This window comes from Hyalella azteca, unplaced genomic scaffold (assembly GCF_000764305.2).
Source record: "Hyalella azteca isolate HAZT.00-mixed unplaced genomic scaffold, Hazt_2.0.2 contig17590, whole genome shotgun sequence".
Taxonomy (NCBI): Eukaryota; Metazoa; Arthropoda; class Malacostraca; order Amphipoda; family Hyalellidae; genus Hyalella; species Hyalella azteca.
The window spans coordinates 257,681-274,189 of NW_025947367.1; the positions used below are offsets into that span (position 1 = coordinate 257,681).

General features: G+C 41.9%; 2 protein-coding genes and 1 long non-coding RNA gene across 3 annotated transcripts in view; 1 reads left to right on the top strand and 2 right to left on the bottom strand.

Moving 5' to 3' along the window:
- LOC108668429 (triple functional domain protein) overlaps positions 1-4,238 on the top strand; it is a 105,034-nt gene extending 100,796 nt beyond the window's left edge. Inside the window, exon 42 of the mRNA XM_047885322.1 lies at positions 488-4,238. Within this exon, the coding sequence (XP_047741278.1) occupies positions 488-1,420 (933 nt within the window). The 3' untranslated portion in view covers positions 1,421-4,238. The remainder of the gene's footprint in view (positions 1-487) is intronic.
- A 7,606-nt stretch (positions 4,239-11,844) lies between these two features.
- On the bottom strand, positions 11,845-14,492 carry LOC108668443. The gene is made up of 2 exons (XR_001930602.2): positions 14,292-14,492; positions 11,845-14,094 (listed from the first exon to the last, which is right to left on the bottom strand). It is a non-coding gene; the product is annotated as an uncharacterized LOC108668443 (long non-coding RNA).
- Positions 14,493-14,558: 66 nt separating this feature from the next.
- On the bottom strand, positions 14,559-16,485 carry LOC108668440 (histone-lysine N-methyltransferase SETD1B-like). Its single transcript, XM_047885323.1, has 4 exons — positions 16,312-16,485; positions 15,725-15,949; positions 15,076-15,299; positions 14,559-14,910 (listed from the first exon to the last, which is right to left on the bottom strand). Exons 2-4 carry the CDS (start codon positions 15,917-15,919, stop codon positions 14,559-14,561), a joined length of 771 nt encoding a protein of 256 aa, XP_047741279.1. The 5' UTR covers positions 15,920-15,949; positions 16,312-16,485.
- Between the last annotated feature and the right edge of the window lie 24 nt (positions 16,486-16,509).

A 16,509-nucleotide genomic window follows, 5' to 3' on the forward strand; every position in this document is an offset into this window, starting at 1 on the left:
GTGTCCTGGTACGAATAGTATTGGGATGTGTCCGGGTACAAATAGCATTGGGGAGTATCCAGGTACGAATAGCATTGGGAAGTGTTCAGGTATGAAAAAATTTGTGTCAAGAATGACTTTGTGAAGAATTCAAGGAATGTATAGCCTTCTGTAGAAGTTAAGGTACATACAACATAATAAGAACATCAGGTAAGAATAATGTTATGAAAAAGGTTAAAACCGAACATTGAAACGTCAAGCCAGTTTCAAGCAGGTTTCAAAGAAAATTGAAAGGTCAAGCCACTTTCTAAACATTGTGGTATCCTATTAGAGAGCTGGCCACCTGAGACTTTTCATATCGTATTTGATGATCATGCTTTGGTCATGCTTGATTTCTGGTGTGAGATTGCTTATTTATTAGCCGAAGCTGATTAAACTAATAATATTCAGAAACTAATACAATTTAGAAACTAATAATATTCGGAAACTAATAATTGTAAACTTTCAGGTGATGAGCAGCAGCGCGCGTGGGTACCTCATCCACCGACCAGCCACATCACAAAGCCCTGCAGCCGAAGGTTGGGTTCCAACCTCCGTCATCCAACCCCCTGCACCTTCCCCAGTGTCCCCACCACCTCCTGTATATTCCTCTACGTCCCAACACAGTCCCAGAAAATCCCCATGTGGCAGCTGCAGTCCTAATAATCCTCAAAACCTACAAATGTCTTCAGCTTATCCTGTGATGTCAGCGAAAAAATCCTGGATGAAATTCCGCAAGCCTTCGTTTTCTAAACGCGAAGCTAAGGCGGCCGCGGCGCTCAGGAAAGACGAGGTGGAGCGGGTGAAGCTTGGCCTTGCCATGCAATCGTCGGGCGATTACGGGAATAATTCCATGGAAAGATACGCGAGTTTCGACGACACCAGCACCCTTAGTGACAGGAACTCCATCGGCAGCGGCAGCTTCGGCGGCGCTGACCTCTACTCAGTGAGCAACAGCAGCGACATCAGCATTTCCGATCGCCTGAGTTGTGGCGCTAATAGCTCCATGGATTACCTCAACACACTCAACAGGAACGTCATCTCGACCCTAGACGACGTGTCGGAGTGCGTTATTGTGGGTGACGGTGGTGACGACTTACTTCACGTCGTACGTCCTCTAACATCCATGACGTTAACCACCACGGGACAGCCCGTGACTTTAACCCTCCACATCGGTGGGTCCGGGGTACAGGCGGCGAGTGTGTCGTGGTTTGGTCCGAGCGGGGAACTTGAAAACGACACTCGGTTCGAGCAACAACACTTGAGGGACGGCACAGTATCTCTTCACTTGGATACTTGCACGTCTGCTGACTTAGGGCGCTACACGTGCGTTGTTACTTGCGTCGATAACGTCGCTTCTCGTCAACTCAGATGCTCGGCTACCGTCAGTTTGAGCTCGTAAGCATAGCAAATGTTTTAATTTCTACGACCAATTGTATGATTGGGACAGGTTGAGATGATTTAGATTATAATCAAAGAAACAAATGTCAAGTTTATTCATTTTTTTCTACTGTAAAAATTCATTCCTTGCACAGTTGTGCCAAATTAGAACCCTTTTCGGTGTTTCTTTCTAAGCTCTTTTTCTGATAACTGATATCTGATCGTTCTGCCGTAATTCATGACGAAAATGACGTTGACAACCAATCAAATTCATCATTACATCATCGATCTTTATAAAGAAAAGTAAATTTAAAAAATAAGTTATGGAACGCTTCAAATTACTTGTGGTTGCAAAAGCATTCTCACCAATTTCTGTCCGTTTTCCAGGCAAACTGTATTGGTCTCGTAGAATAAGATTTATACTTCTGCAAATATTTTTTATTTCAAACGCCAATTTGTTGTCATTGAGAAAATGGTACCTTGACGCTGAAATTTTCATTAGAGAAGTGCTTTAAAATATGCTGGATTGAATTCTTGCTTGAATATTTTGCCCATTACTTCTGATTTGTACGCATCGCATCATCCTAAGTTAAATATTGAAGACATTATTTCCGACCAATCAGTTTTCGGATTTTCGAAAAGCTTCACATTTTTTAACCTAAAGGCTAACCTCTAGCGACTTGAAGTTACAAATCTATGTTATAATATGGATTCTTGTTCGTTAGTTACGTTATCTTTGCAGGACTAGTTCGTTCTTATGTACATAACTACTTTTAATGCTTGAATCTCATAGATTTTCTAGACATGCTTTTACCGTGTTTTTTTTTTCTATGTGTTCTACCAATATATTAAGTGCTGTTCCATTGAGATTTTAATTCCAATGAAATTATTTCCGTTCCTTCTAGATGTAATTCTAGAGTTTTCGTAATCAATGAACACGTAGCCCTAGTCTTAGCAGTAGCTCTAGTTTTCAGTTTGGCGGTGCAGCATTTTTATTTCAACCAAAGAACGTGTTATTGGTCCTCCGATCACCTCTGTGCCTTTATTTTATCGTATATCTGACATAAACATTATCAATTTTCCATGTTTGTGTGTGAAAAGTTACTGAAAGAAAGATTTCAACTTCAATCACGGAAAAATTAGTTCATGGTGACGTTATGATTGTCTATTTGTTAATGAGCGTCATGGTCTATTAATCAAACCTCCGATTTGATTGCCGATTGAACCGAAGTTTGATTGCCGATTGAACCGAAGTTTGATTACCGATTGAACCGAAGTTTGATTGCCGATTGAACCAAAGTTTGATTGCCGATTGAACCAAAGTTTGATTGCCGATTGAACCGAAGTTTGATTGCCGATTGAACCGAAGTTTGATTGCCGATTGAATTGACGGTTACTAGGATCGTGCGAGGCGTTAGTGCATTTTCTCTAGTTAAAATACGGATTATCCTAGCAACAAATTGCTTCTATGTCAAGGTGTACGTATAAGCATTCTTCCTCTATTTATAATTTAATAGGTTCAAACATTACAGGTCTGAAGATTATAGGTCTAAAAACTAAACCTATTAACGATTAAATAATTCTCTCCTAACCGACCATTATTGAAACACACTACGGAATGAAAGCTTTTTTCGTTCATGTTCAATTAATATGTTAATGTTGTAAATATGAGGACGGATTTCCATCTCCACTATTTTTATACAATATTTTACCTAATTTCAATGTTAAACATTTTTCTCATATGAAACACGTTTCCGTGGTTGTATGTAATTCCGGATTTAAAATGAATTATTTTCCTGCTCCCCACCTAACAAAATATAAATTTATTCCACTTTTACTGTTAAAATTATCTTAATCTTCCACTATTTTGTTCTTTTAGTCGTTAAGTATTTGAATGGGACCAAAACCATTGTTTTGTCGTAGATTTAAGCGTATGAATTTCCTCTTGCAACTTCTAAAATTAATTATATTTTTCTAAATGTGTCTTGAGTCGTAGATTTAGTTGATGTCTATGAACTAAGATTGCTAGTGCAGCATAGATATTTTGCAACCGCGGTGGAAGGATAAATTGCTTGTCTTCAACCCGTCATCGTGACCGTTTAGGATCAAGTTAATTTTCAATGATAGATGATCCATTTTTTGCTATAAAATATTCATTTTACTTCCCTGAGTTTTTAAATTGAATTTTTAATTTTCCGCAATTCAACAACGGTTACGCAAATTCATCAGTGATTCTCAAGAAGCAATTTTAATGACCGTTCATCGAAAGCCCAGGTACATCAAAGTCAATTAACAGTAAAGCGGATGGGTTTTAACATGAAAGAAACTTTGTGTTGTAATTAATAAAGCGGTATCTCAAGGAAATGTGCCAATAGAATTATTATAAACTTTTAGAAACCAACCAGTGAGGCTAACGTGTTTATTTTTCTTAATATAAGTGATGTTATTTCCCTTAAAAATTGATGCAAGTATGGAACGAAAAATTGGCGATTTTTTAGGTTCTATTCCAAAATTCCTGAAGCTTGTCGAAGATCTGCCTTGCACATCTGTTTAATTTTTGCATTTGCTTTTGTACTGATGTAAAGGAAAGGAACATTGTAATTGCGGTCATGGTAATGATTGAATATGTCAGTACTGAATTTAAGTGATGGTAATAAACTATTACGTCGCGGCTGTACGTTTCTCATGACAGAAATTAGTAGCGTAATGATGGTAATGAATTTATCCTAAGGAACTTGTCGGTCTTCATGATTCATGGTAATGAAGTGAAGACTTGCCGTGCTATGTTTGACTGTGATTTCGTTCACCTGGAAACTCCTGCAAATACAACGTAGACTAACTGTAACGCGTTTCATTCTCATTCATTTTATATATGGATTGTAGTTCAATACTCACTGCAAGGTAAGTGAAATGAACTGTCAGTAGAAAACTGTTTCTAGCTCTATGTGAAAAATGAAAGATAATGGGATATTATACGCTGACTTTTGATAACTTTTCTTCGCAATTGCTTCTTCGTTTTATAATACTAATAACCTTTGTTGGCAAGTGTTCTCCGCGAAAGGCATGAGATGTCGACGAATGTCGGGATCCGTCCGTCTGCGGGAGAGAAAGTTTTTGTGTGGTAGCTCGTTCACGTCATGGGACCTGCATGCCAAGTACTGTTTTGATTTAATAGGGTGGTATTATTAAAATTATTTGACTACAGTTTGGAATTAAAAAACTGAGTTTTTATGAGCTATTTACGTTCATCTTTCCTACATGTTATCCAAGTAAATTTGGGTATGCATTCTCATTTGCATTCTCAATCTATCATCATTAAATAATTAAATTCGGTGTTCTGATTGCTTCATATTTAGCACATCTTTTCATCAGTACAACGAACCTCAGGTATGTTTTTGGTGCCTTAATTTAGGAGTTCTGAGTCGCTGCTTTCCTTCGAATTTTTCCATTGTAATGTTCGGTTTGATCTGTACCTCAGCTACTCGTTCTTGACCTGCCGCGACTTTTTAGTGGTTGAGTTTTTTATCTTTGACTTACGAGGAAATGCAACGTATTAATCTGTGTTACTGGGAATTTATACCATCATCACATAGCTATCGATACCTTCCTTATCAGTTTAACCCTCGTCTACCGACAGTAATTTAGCGCACCAGCACTGTAGATACTAAACAACTTTGACGAATTAGAAGTAATGTTAAAGTATTCGTAATTTCAAGGTGGGGAGTTCTCTACTTCTCTAGTAATGTTTTCCTAGTTACATTTCAACTCTTCTCTAACTTTGGAATATTTTAACAAACATTTCTAATATTCTACCGAATGTTACTCTTTCATTTCTGTTGACGTTGAATTGTCAGTTTTCACACAAGCCCTTTTTTCTTTTCTATTCTTCCTTTCATTCTGGCAGTTCGGAACTCGCTTGAAAGTACAGCAGATGCAGCACAGACACGCAATACGAGGATTTTGACAGGAAAAGCACACGTTCCTGCAGCCAAGAGCACTGACGCTTTCCGGCTTCATTTGTAAGGTGCGCGATATGCTTCCGTTGAATGCTCGCAATACGAGAGCCTAACTACGTATACGAGACGAGTAGCTGATCAACTGAAGACCCTCGTTAGCGCAAACACATTAACGTCTGCCAGGGTTTGTTTGCCCCCAAACTTCTGCTTCAGTTCAGGGAAACTCTCATCTCGCTGCTGCAAAAGGCGGAAATTCGCTAGAACATGCAGCGCGTAGTTATGGATGTGCGATTTTCACCGAGAGATCGGACATGAAGCTTCGAGGCTTAGGTAACAGTTGTGCAACACTGATTAGTAGCGTAGTTAGTTTAGGCTATTTTAAGTTAATTATTTAGGTTAGGTTACTCATTTTTTAAGGGTTTCGTTATAGACGAGGTTATTTTGCACGTCGATCAAATGGTCTCTCCTGTACGTATTTGAAAAGCTCCTTGCAGTGGAGAGAGTTTTGTTAGAACGAATCCGAGTTCAGAACTGATGCGTAAGAGATGGTATTTTGGGCCTAATTTCGTGAATACGAAGTAAAGATAATATATCTTATAGTTATACTTCTCAATTAAAGTGGCGAAAGTTATACGCCACAATGGCAATATACCGACTATCAGTACTTGGCAACTCTTACTTTGACAATCCCTAATTTTCGGCAATCGGATGAAAGCCAGTTTTTTCCGAACTTTTTATTTTGGAATTGTTGGTAATTTACATTGTATTGTCTCTTAATTTATATTGCATTGTCTTTTTTAGAAGCAAGTATTCATTAATAAGTAATAATGAGTTGACCATCAAAATTAATGCGATAGTTTTGATGAACAAAACGTCTTCGTTTAGGAAAAAAATATATATCTAAAGGAGTAGAAAAAAATTTATTTCAAAGGTAACCATAAGAATAATCTGAACATTTTCGAAAGTAAAAAGTTTATTACTGCAACAGATAAGATTGGACGGTCAGATTAGTTGTTGGTACGACTGAATGCCTACATATGATGTGACTCTGGCTTTTTAATTTGCATAGACTGACGTAGTAGAAGTTTATAATATGAACAGATCTAATTGTTCTTTTCTGATTTTAATTGACTGACATATTATTAGTTGATACGTTTGATTACATATAATTTGGCATTTCTCCAACAAAATTTAGGGTATGCTTCAGCTTCCGCCCTAGAGTTGTTATACTCGCGTTTAAACTTATTCTGGGTCTGCTAAACTATACAAGTCTAAGAATCCAGTCTATAACCGTTCGCGTGCGTGCGTACGCACATGCTTATTTTGTCATTCGTCAGAATTCGTCCTGGATTGCTTATATTTGCGATTCAAACTGTCACGGTGAACTTCATCACGTGAACTTGCTATATTGGGTATGTACATACTGTACACAACTGAATGTCAGTTAGTATTGTCTCGGTGGCAACAAATGCGTATCGATCACTATAAGGTTACATAGATTGGAAAGCCGTTATCAATTCATACAACCGAAGGTTGATAGCATCGTTATTCAACGTTTCATCCATTTTCCAATAGTTTGGTATGTATCTATGAGGCAACGTTCATCATGGCAGAAATTACGCAACATTGTTATTGTCAGGGTCGGGACCAAACTCTCGTAGCTGTCTGACTTAGGATTGAAATTTTGGCCTAAAAGCGGACATGAGAAGCTGATTTACGTGCTCCCCGAGTCCTAAGCTTTCCCTATTACAGAGTCGCGCCCGGCTCTATATTTTGTTAGGGAATTGTAATTTAAGCATATACCAACAAATTTTGTTAGGGTAATAGATTGCACGTCGGAATAGATATAATTTTGCTCTTGTAATTTAATTAGACTGACGTATTAGTAGTTTGTACATCTGAAAACGATACAATTATTACTCGTTGAATTTTAATATATGTAATCTATACGTCTGGATAGATCTAATTTTGTACTTGTAATAAAAATAGACATTTTAGTAGTTTATACGTGCAAATAGATCTAATTTGTTCACTGGTAATTTACCGTCAGCGCTGAAGTTCGAGAGCAAATAAGCAAACCTCAGAAGTGGGACTTCTAACAATTCCGTCGTGAGGCAGCTTTCTAAATTTATGGATCTGGCCTGCTGCTCTTATTTCTACCTTGGGAAATCCTAGAGCACGCAAGCGCGCCAAATATTAGAGGCAATGTTTTGCATACATCGGATATGATTTGTGGTCCCGGCGGTGCATCTCGCTTCTTGCGCGCGTCGTGACATTGGTTATTTGGCGTTTTTTTTCACGGGAGTCGATGCAAAGTTTGATTTAGCATCTCCTGCTGCTGAGAAGAAACGTAATTTACGGTAAGTAAGCTGCCGAGGATGAAAATTGCATTCAATGGTGAAAAAGTATGAATTACATATTTTTAATTTGTACCTGGTAATTGTTGTATCATTAGATGATCCGGCAGCAGATTTTCATTTCTTCTTTATAGTTTCTTTCAAATCTTTTCGGTCACGGTGCATGTGCTGTCAACACAAACGCTTATCGTTTCGTATCTCTCGTCATAAAGCCTTTACTTATAACTTGATCAATTCTCCCTGGCAGTGTTAGATGTGCCGTCATTTTTGATTCCGCCATCAGTAACATTTCAAAATTAGATTGTCCTGCTAATGAATATATAAATCAAGCAGTTATTTGTTCAAATACTGCAAGCACATTTTCAATTAGGTAGCCTTCACAATACTAAATACTAGTAGAGTAATTTAGTTAGACAAAAAATTGCTGTCGCTATGGTTTTTGATTTATTTTCAGAACATAGGACAGAATGTGCACCTGTTTTTTATTCAGAACATAGGACAGAATGTGCACCTGAACCCAAGCCCATAAATGTAGGTCATTAATGCCCTTAAATTGATATTCATTATTATTGTTAGGAAATATAACATTATTATCTAAGAATATTAGCTTCTGTTGATCGTTACACTTGGTAATTATTTTCAGTGACTTGCAATGCTATAAAAGTACAGTATGCTGTGTGCAATATAGCAGTTGACTGTCACTGTCAGCAACGCGCTGGTGGACTGTCAGCAACGCGTTCCTGGACTGCAGGCAACGCGCTGGTGGACTGTCAGCAACGCGTTCCTGGACTGCAGGCAACGCGCTGGTGGACTGTCAGCAACGCGTTCCTGGACTGCAGGCAACGCGCTGGTGGACTGTCAGCAACGCGTTCCTGGACTGCAGGCAACGCGCTGGTGGACTGTCAGCAACGCGTTCCTGGACTGCAGGCAACGCGCTGGTGGACTGCCAGCAACGCGTTGATGGACTGCCGACTACGGCAGTCCGACTACGACAGTCCAGTCCATCGCGACTATGCGCAAGAGGACTTGGGGCGACTACGCGCAAGAGGACTTGGGGCGACTACGAACTAGAGGACTTGGGGCGACTACGCGCAAGAAGACTTGGGGCGACTACGCGCAAGAGGACTTGGGGCGACTACGCGCAAGAGGACTTGGGGCGACTACGCGCAAGAGGACTTGGGGCGACTACGCGCAAGAGGACTTGGGGCGACTACGCGCAAGAGGACTTGGGGCGACTACGCGCAAGAGGACTTGGGGCGACTACGCGCAAGAGGACTTGGGGCGACTACGCGCAAGAGGACTTGGGGCGACTACGCGCAAGAGGACTTGGGGCGACTACGCGCAAGAGGACTTGGGGCGACTACGCGCAAGAGGACTTGGGGCGACTACGCGCAAGAGGACTTGGGGCGACTACGCGCAAGAGGACTTGGGGCGACTACGCGCAAGAGGACTTGGGGCGACTACGCGCAAGAGGACTCGGGGCAACTACGGGCAAGAGGACTTGGTGCGACTACGGACAAGAGGACTCGGGGCGACTACGGACAAGAGGACTCGGGGCAACTACGGACAAGAGGACTTGGGGCGACTACGGACAAGAGGACTTGGGGCGACTACGGGCAAGAGGACTCGGGGCGACTACGGACAAGAGGACTTGGGGCGACTACGGGCAAGAGGACTTGGGGCGACTACGGGCAAGAGGACTCGGGGCGACTACGGACAAGAGGACTTGGGGCGACTACGGGCAAGAGGACTCGGGGCAACTACGGACAAGAGGACTTGGGGCGACTACGGACAAGAGGACTCGGGGCAACTACGGACAAGAGGACTTGGGGCGACTACGGGCAAGAGGACTCGGGGCGACTACGAACAAGAGGACTTGGGGCGACTACGGGCAAGAAGACTCGGGGATAATCACGTAGAAGGACTCTGGGCGACTAGGCTCAACTTGTTCGTCCCGTCGTGCATGAGGACGAGCCACGAAGCGCATGCATCACGTAAACTGGATACGGCGAGCATGGGGCAAGCCTAGTCGCCCAGGGTCTGTAGACTTGAATCTTCTTGCGCGTTATCGCCCCAAGTCTTCTTGCGCATTTTCTCCCCATTGGCGCGGTCGAGTTGTCTTCCGCATTGTCGCCTCAGTGTCCATTCCGAACGCGGATTCTGACTACTTCCGCGTGACCCAAGTTATTGTGCGCATTGTCGATCCGAGTTTGCATCCGCACTGTCGCCCTGTGTCTACTTCCGCGCTGTGCCCTGAGTCTACTCCCGCGCTTTTGCCCCGTGTCTACTTCCGCGTTGTCGCCCCGAGTCTGCTTCTGCGTTGTCGCTCCGAGTCAACTTCCGCATTGTCGCCTCAATTCTACTTACGCGTTGACGCCCAAATTTTATTTCCGCGTTGTCGCCTCGAGACTGCTGCCGCGTTGTCGCCACGAGTCAACTTCCGCGTTGTCGCCACGAGTCAACTTCCGCGTTGTCGCCCGAAACGTTGTCGCCCAAATTATACTTCCGCGTTATCGCCTCGAGCATAATTCGGCGCTGTCGCCCCGAGTTAATTTCCGCGTTGTCGCCCCGAGTTTACTTCCGCGTTGTCGCCCCGAGTTTACTTCCGCTGTCGCCCCGAGTCTGCTTCCGCGTTGTCGCCCCGAATATACTTCCGCGTTGTGGCCCCGTGTCTATTTCCGCGCTGTCGCCCGACTCTACTTCCGCTTAGTCGCCCCGAGTCTACTTTCGCATTGTCTCCTCGAGTCTGCTGCCGCGTTGTCGCCCCGAGTTAATTTCCGCGTTGTCGCCCCGAGTCTACTTTCGCATTGTCTCCCCGAGTCTACTTCAGCGTTGTCTCCCCGAGTTTACTTCCGCGTTGTCGCCCCGAGTCTGCTCCCGCGTTGTCGCCCCGAGTCTGCTCCCGCGTTGTCGCCCCGAGTTAACTTCCGCGTTGTCGCCCGGGGCTTACTTCCTCGTTGTCGCCCCGAGTATACTGTCGCGTTGTTGCCCCGAGTCTGCCTCCGCGTTGTCGCCCCGAGTCAATTTCCGCGTTGTCGCCCCGAGTCAATTTCCGCGTTGTCGCCCTGAGTTTACTTCCGCGTTGTCGCACCGAGTCAACTTCCGCGTTGTCGCCTTACGTTTACTTCCGCGTTGTCGCCCCGAGTTTACTTCCTCGTGATCGCCCCGAGTTTACTTCCTCGTTATCGCCCCGAGGATACTTTCGCGCTGTCGCCCTGAGCCTGCTTCCGCGTTCTCGCCCCGAGTCAATTTCCGCGTTGTCGCCCCGAATCAATTTCCGCGTTGTCACTGCCTCGTGTCTTGGCGCCTCTAGGAGAGCATGGTTTTCGCTCACCTCGCTGTTAGGACTTGGCTTGGTTCAGCAGTGCCCCGGTGGCTGGTGCTGCCTGAGGCAGCCTGGCGGACGATCGTTGACGAGTGCGACGGTTGACTAGCTCTGTGGAGACCTTGGCAGTGGTGTCTATATTAATTCAACCATGGTTCAGACGGCTAGGATTGAAGTAGTACAGAACCAGATTCAATTCCAGATTCCTGACGTTTCTAGTCAAAATTAGCAAAGCAGTTGGCCGGTTTAGCAGAGTGGATATTCAAGCTGTGTGTTCGAGACCCTCGAAAAAGCAGCAAAAATTCGGCGGAAGCCCTACCGCTTTATTCTGCAACTGTGATACCACCACTATTGTTACACAGCACTCTTTTCTTAAAAGCGTTCATATACTCTATGCCGTCCGTAGGATCACACTCCCACATGTCGACGACACAATAGAAAATATGTTGTTGCGTGATAGGTTGCAGAAATTTATCCATGATATTATCAAGTCATGAGCTCGTAACTTTTCGTCCCCAGTAGCTTCACTTTAGCGTAAATATATTAGTTATGTTGATCTTCGACCATACCAGTGAGCCCGTCGAGGAAAGGGGCACTAATTTCCAACAAAGAGACTTTTGAGAAGTGGAAAAGACCTTTGTGCATGATGAATGTTTACGTCGGTACATACATATTGCAAATACAAGAAGAGTTGCCTTAGCTTGTAGTATTTGTTAAAAAACGCAAAGGTCTAGACGGGACTTATAATCTTTTGGCTATAAATAAACTCAACCAAGATGATAATTCAACTTCATAATTAAAAGGCACGTTTGCTATTAAATATATTTCTATGCGTTGAAGAGAACCACCCAACTTCAATCTCCAGAAAACTTGAACATAAAATAATATTAATTTCCACTAGAAAGTAAGAAGAATTCGTCAACGATAGCAATCGCCTTACAACTCTGAATATCGCTACATTAACACGCTAGAAAATCGGGAATAAACGGAGCAATACAAATATTCTTTAAAAATGCTAGTATTTTTAATAGTTCTAGCAATTAAAGAATTTTCCCAATATTTTTAAGCTACAGAGGCCATCGCTTGATCGTTATTTAACGAATATTAATAGTGAAATGCCATCAACATTGCTGCCAATCCCTGTATCTGAGAACACAAATTCAGTAGCGAAACAAATATTTCGCTGAGCTCAAGATGCTCATTTTGCATTTAAAAACTAAATATATTTCAGCGTCGTGACAGTAAATACATTAGCTAAACAGAAGATTCAAAATGATGACAAAAACCAAAATAAAAAACTATGTAATAAGGAATCCAGGCTGCGCTGAATCAATACTCGGCAAAATATGGGTGATCTATTTCAAGCTCATTGCACTCAGTCTCTTAAGTGGAAAAATAATTATCAGAACCTATCAGAAATGCATGCCTAGTCGCACAAATTAACGAGTAGAATAGGATTACATTTCCATGACATTGACGATTACTGATAACATCTTGTTGGGAGATACACGTAATAATTACAGGATGTCAGAACATTAAATATCTCACAATAACAGTGGCAGAAAATAATTTGGAAAAACCAAAGAGATTTTTTTCGATGCTTTGGAAAGCATGATGAACATCCTTAGGTTTGGTGCAATATTCAGGCAATAGTTGAAAACAGAAACAATATTCAGGCAGTAGTTGAGTCCTTAGATTGCTCAAAAATAACAATCATTACATGGAAAAGTATCTTGAACTGCAATGCATGTATGTAATTGCAACATTTTTACCTCTATAAGCTCAACGAAATTTGATAAGAATTTCATAACCTAATTTAATACCGAACTCTCTCTGAAACAGATCGAACACTAGCAATACATTTTTCGAAATTAGAGAAAAGAAATTACTTTACTTTTTACGGCAGCGGATTTAATAACAAAATATCAATTTTTTTTATTACTTCTATTATTACTGATGGAAATACAGTGACGAACTAAATTTCGAATTTATGAATAAATTATGAAAACTTTATTCACAGTTTTCGCGGTGTGACGTTATAAAATTTGTTATGAATTTACTGAAGACACAAGCGATATTTAGTTCCAGAAGAGAAAAAGGAATGGAAGATTACTCGTTACATATGGGCAGCAAGGGCCTGACACTTATGTTTCGTGCCGAAAGCCAGTGCTAGAGAGTAAGCCGACGTGATTATGGAGTCAGGATTCCTCGTCGGGACACAAAACAGAAGCCGAAGGAACCGCACCTTCACAAGTTGATGTGAGATCCTTATTTTACCCAAGCAATGTCAACAGCCGTGTTTGTACAAGCTAAAAGTAAATAAAATAATAAATACCTCCTCATATATTGCGTCAACAACTGATTATTATCGATACTATTGTCACCGGCCAGAGCAACTCGCAATAGCACACTGCCTTTGAAGTTTTCAAGTCAACTTGAGAGAATACTTAACTAACCTAGACGAGATATTTACACACAAGTACATAAGCGTTTCGTTTAAATTCTCTTCCTTGTAAAATAAATTCCCTCACATATTTACATTATTTACACAGAAGGCTTCAGAATAACAAAGATGTTTTAACTACTCGTATAATACTCAGAAAGTAAGAGAGAAAACCTCTATTAATCGAGACCTACCCTAAACATAATAATAGAAGAGAAAAAACTTCAACAAACAACAATAAGCTAGTCACTTCAAACGCTTAAAACTAGGCACTAAAGTCTTAATTAGTCCGAGCTATCTTTCCACTTGAGCGCCAAGTGTAATGCTGATTTTTCAATGACAAGACACAAGAGCTTGAAATGTATGAAGTTAGGCAAATGAGGTTTAACAGTTATAGTACCAACTCGGGCTACACTTCAATAGAGCATATGTGAAGTGTATTAAGCATGTTTCACTTTAATTTAAGCCTTTCGATTAATCACTTATTTCGATTAATCACTTATCACCAATCGTGATTATAAGTCGTCAGAAGACAAATTCGAACTTCCGGGTTCAGCTCCTTCAGCTCCTTCAACTACTCCGAGTTCATTAAGCTCCTTAACCAGTCCAGTAGAACTGCAAAAAAAATGTCACGGAAGACGTTAGTCACAATAATTTAAAGAAAAAATTAGAATAAAGAAGAAAAGAAAAAGAGAGAATTTTTAATTTTAAACAGAATTCAATTTTTTTAATTCAACAATTTTAATTTTTAATTCAACAGAACATTGTATCAAGATTCAACAAAAGATGCCTGACAGGCTGCAGTGATTTACCTGGTACTGATAGTTTTTATAAAGTGAAGCATAGGACGACGACGCCGCGGTGACGGCACATTGAGTGATCGCTCACCAAGCGGTGAGCGATCTCTAGATGAACTGGCGCCTGGGGTCTGGCGCCCTCCGCGTCCACGATGCCGGGCCCCTTCGATGTTGGGGGTTGAACTGGCACCTCCTGGGGTCTGGCGCCCTCCGCGTCCACGACGTTAGTTAGTTAGTTTAGTGGCCAAATGTTTACTAGCGCTTCAGCTATTTAGCTATCTCTCACCGAAAGTCAAGATGAAGATCACCACAGACGTGGATGGTCCCGCCGACGGTGATTTTTTCGGGCGTACGCGTAACGCTCCCAGGCGCTGGATGCCGTACCCTCGGGAGCCAATGGGACGGGGATGCGTGGAAATGGGCCGGGGGTGGGGGGGGAGTGAAAATGGGACGTAGGAGCGAGGGAGTGTAACTGGGACTGGGGGGCGGGGCAGGTGATATGGAGGGAACTAGAGTGCCAATATGACGGGAGGAAATGCCCCTCGGGGTGCAGCTCCTTGATGGGGTGGTGGGGAGCTGATCCTCTGCTCCCTGGAGGGCTGTTGCTCCAGAGGGTGGCTGCTCCTGCTCCTGGCTGACGTTTGATTTGTTTAAAGTTAACTGGATTAAACAAGTACTAAGTTTTTCATGAGTATTTTTGCCATTATTTTCATGTAATAAGAATGTTGCCGGCGACGTTAGTTAGTTAGTTTAGTGGCCAAATGTTTACTAGCGCTTCAGCTATTTAGCTATCTCTCACCGAAAGTCAAGATGAAGATCACCACAGAAGTGGATGGTCCCGCCGACGGTGATTTTTTCGGGCGTACGCGTAACGCTCCCAGGCGCTGGATGCCGTACCCTCGGGAGCCCCACGGGACGCGAGCCTTCAGAAGGGTCTATGCCCCGAAGAGTGTGGGGCGTGGGCTCCTGTCTACGCTCAACGAGAGACTGAGGACGAGTGATCATAGTGCCCTCAGCCCCTGACTGAAATAGGTATTAATTTTATATAAGTTGAATCAAGTTCAAAACTGCATTACGCAAAAACTATTGCATATACATCCGTGATATTTGCTTTATTGAATGCGCATCGTTTGGAGCTTTCAATCGAAAGCAAACATTTTGCAATTAACGCAAATAATGATCTATAAATACCATTTTTATATGCAAAATTTGTAAATATTGTTATAAAATGATCATTTTATAAAAGTTCAAGACTGCATTGCGCAAAAAGTATTGCATGTACATCCATGGTAGTAGCTCTGTTGAATGTTGAGCTCTGTCAAACGAGAGTAACTTATTTTTCAATACAATAGTTTAAACATATTTATCATATAAGTAATTCATCCAAAATTAAAAAATCTTCAGAAGCAAACTTTCCATGAATAGGTAAGCAGTTGAAAATTAATCACCTGATTTGCCTCTGTTGCCTCTTGCCTCTCAATTGCCTCTTGCCTCAATTTGTTGCCTCTCAGAGAGGCAATAATTTCTTGTTGTGAAGGCTGTTGAACAAAGTTGTTGTGAAGGCTGTTGTTGTGTGGCTGCATGATGATATGTTGCTGCCGTTGGTGAACCCCCATCTGTTGCCCTTGGTGGCTCTGCTGCATTATGCCACCTACCAACAGTTGCTGCAAGACCTGAGCAAAGGAGTTCTCGGTAAATAGTGAGTGCAAAAAAATAAGGCTTTGCATTCTTGTTAATGTAAGAATTTAAATGTGTATTAGCTGAAGCACTTATAAAATGTAGTAAAATACCATATGGTAAACCAATAAAGATATTTTATAATAAGAATAGATTGTTAGATGTAATGTAGAAGAATGAAATGACAAAAATGTAGAAATGAAATAACAAGAGCAGGTAGAAGCTTTCAAGCCAGAATGTACATTGCTGTCAAGCTAAGGTCTAAGAAAGTTAAGCAATAACTAGTACTAAGAAAAAAAAATTGAACACAAATAGAAGAAGCAGAAAAAATTTAAGTGCCGTACTGAGATTAAGTTACCTGCTGCACAACCACAGTAGTAGCTTGGTGTAGTAACACATATTGTTGCTGCTGTTGCTGGTTGTTGTGGCTGTACAGAGTTGGTTGAAGCGGGTGATGTTGCAATTGGTGCAGATGCAATTGCTGTTGATGCTGAGCTTGCTGAATGGCCTGCTGTTGTTGTTGTTGCTGATGCTGTTGTTGTTGCTGATGCTGTTG

Excerpts from the sequence above, each read along its gene's own strand:
- LOC108668440 (XM_047885323.1), bottom strand. The coding sequence starts at position 15,919 with ATGCAGCAGAGCCACCAAGGGCAACAGATGGGGGTTCACCAACGGCAG. Across the intron at positions 15,300-15,724 it reads AGGCAACAGAGGCAAATCAG|TCAGGGGCTGAGGGCACTAT; the intron begins GTGATTAATTTT and ends TACCTATTTCAG. Across the intron at positions 14,911-15,075 it reads GATCTTCATCTTGACTTTCG|CCAGGAGCAGGAGCAGCCAC; the intron begins GTGAGAGATAGC and ends ATCAAACGTCAG.